The sequence below is a fragment of the Chaetura pelagica genome, unplaced genomic scaffold (genome assembly GCF_000747805.2).
Source record: "Chaetura pelagica isolate M959 unplaced genomic scaffold, ChaPel_1.0 scaffold1341, whole genome shotgun sequence".
Classification (NCBI taxonomy): domain Eukaryota; kingdom Metazoa; phylum Chordata; class Aves; order Apodiformes; family Apodidae; genus Chaetura; species Chaetura pelagica.
In genome coordinates this window covers 668-2,244 of record NW_009952053.1, presented here as the reverse complement: position 1 = coordinate 2,244, position 1,577 = coordinate 668, and the positions used below count along the sequence as shown (strand labels likewise).

Below are 1,577 nucleotides of genomic sequence, written 5' to 3'. Positions count from 1 at the left end.
GTCTTTCCCATTAAACAGCTCACCAGATGAGAGGTGCCAGGAGGCACACTTACCAGATTAAGATGCTGGAGCTGCAGGAGCTGCTGGAGCTGCTGGAGCTGCCGAGCCAGCCCAACAGCCAGCACTGCTGCTGCAGCCGCGCAGAGACCAGAACCGCTGCCAATCCAGCAGGCCCCCCTGGCCCTGCAGAAGGAGCTGCCTGGACAGCCTGCCCAGCCAGGCTGCGGCCAGTGGGGCGGGTCGGCTGAAAACGGGAGAAGGTGGTCACAATAAAAACAGCAGAATTCTAAACAGTGAGGTTAAGTGCCAAAGTTTAGTAAATAGCTCCAGAATCGACTCTTCCAGGTTATCATGGAAAACATGTATCTTACAAAAAAATGTCTTCCTTAATGTAAGTTCCTCAAATACCTCAGAATACCTGGAATTCTAAAAATCATTTTAATGCAGAAATTTGCAAACATCAGGTTCAGATTTGCTCAAATGATACAAAGAATAAAGCATGGTATTTCTGACCTGAATCTATTTCAAAATTTAAAATGAAACCAGGAAATTAGCTTAATTTGGAGCTCATTCTCCTGCTGCTGTAGTGGTTTGAGCAGCTCCTGCCTGAACAGAGAGCTACTCCCAAAAAAGCCAACACTGTGACGGTTAATAGTCACTTACGGAATTCTGTTCTCTCATTAAGAACGTATTCCAGCACAGGAGCAGAAAAGGAGGCTGAATTTAACAGTGGGAGAGACTGCAGAGCAGCCCGTGTGCGTGAGGGCACGGCAATGCTGACAGCACAGAGCCATTCTGCTGCTAGAAGAGAGGACCCTCATTCGGAAAGCAAAACCAGGAACTTCCACAACTCTTATTTTTCCCATTTGAGTGAAGCTGACCCCCAGATTCCTCCACGGGGTCAGAACAGAATGGTGGGGGACGTGTGCCACACACACAAACACAGCCCACGTGGCACCCTGCACTTTGTGCCAGCATTTTGCCTCTCTGAAGCTGTGAAAGGGGCAAACCAGACACACCAACAGCAGCACTTTGTTCCCAGATCAGGCACATGAAACCACGAGCAGTCAGGAAGCCTCTCCTCACTGCACTGGTTTCCTGAGGCTTCTGCCGCTCCCCATGCATTCGCAGCCTGCAATTAAGGGACCAGCACTGACACTTCTCTCTCGACGGGCACCGAAGGGCTCGCTGTCCCCCCCTTTACCTGCCAAGGATTTTGCTGACGCAGCCGTGGCTCGCGGGGAGATGTCACAGGGCCGGACCCCTTGGTGGGCGAGCTCCACGATCCTCTGGCGAACGACATCGGGGAGAGGGCGGCCGTTCACAAAGACACCCCCCAGCTGATTCACGCCTCCATGTCCTGGAACACACAGGGGAGGGGGAGAAGGGCAGGAGAAGAAGAGATGTGTGAAAGTTTCAGGCCTTTCTGCGGGGCAGAACCCCCAGCCCCATGTTCCTCAGCATCACCCCGCGCCCCAGCACCGCTCCGGCCTCCAGCTGCTTTTCCCCAGGACCTGCAGCACCGAGATGGCCACGGCCACGCTGCTGCAACACCAGTGCTGGAGGGGACGAACCCC

General features: G+C 53.6%; 1 protein-coding gene across 1 annotated transcript in view; it reads right to left on the bottom strand.

Moving 5' to 3' along the window:
- Positions 1-1,360, bottom strand: part of PAX5 (paired box 5) — a gene marked incomplete at its 5' end in the record, with an annotated part of 123,800 nt that extends 122,440 nt beyond the window's left edge. Inside the window, 2 exon segments of the mRNA XM_010003639.1 lie at positions 1,205-1,241; positions 1,244-1,360. Coding sequence (XP_010001941.1) covers positions 1,205-1,241; positions 1,244-1,360 — 154 coding nt within the window.
- Between the last annotated feature and the right edge of the window lie 217 nt (positions 1,361-1,577).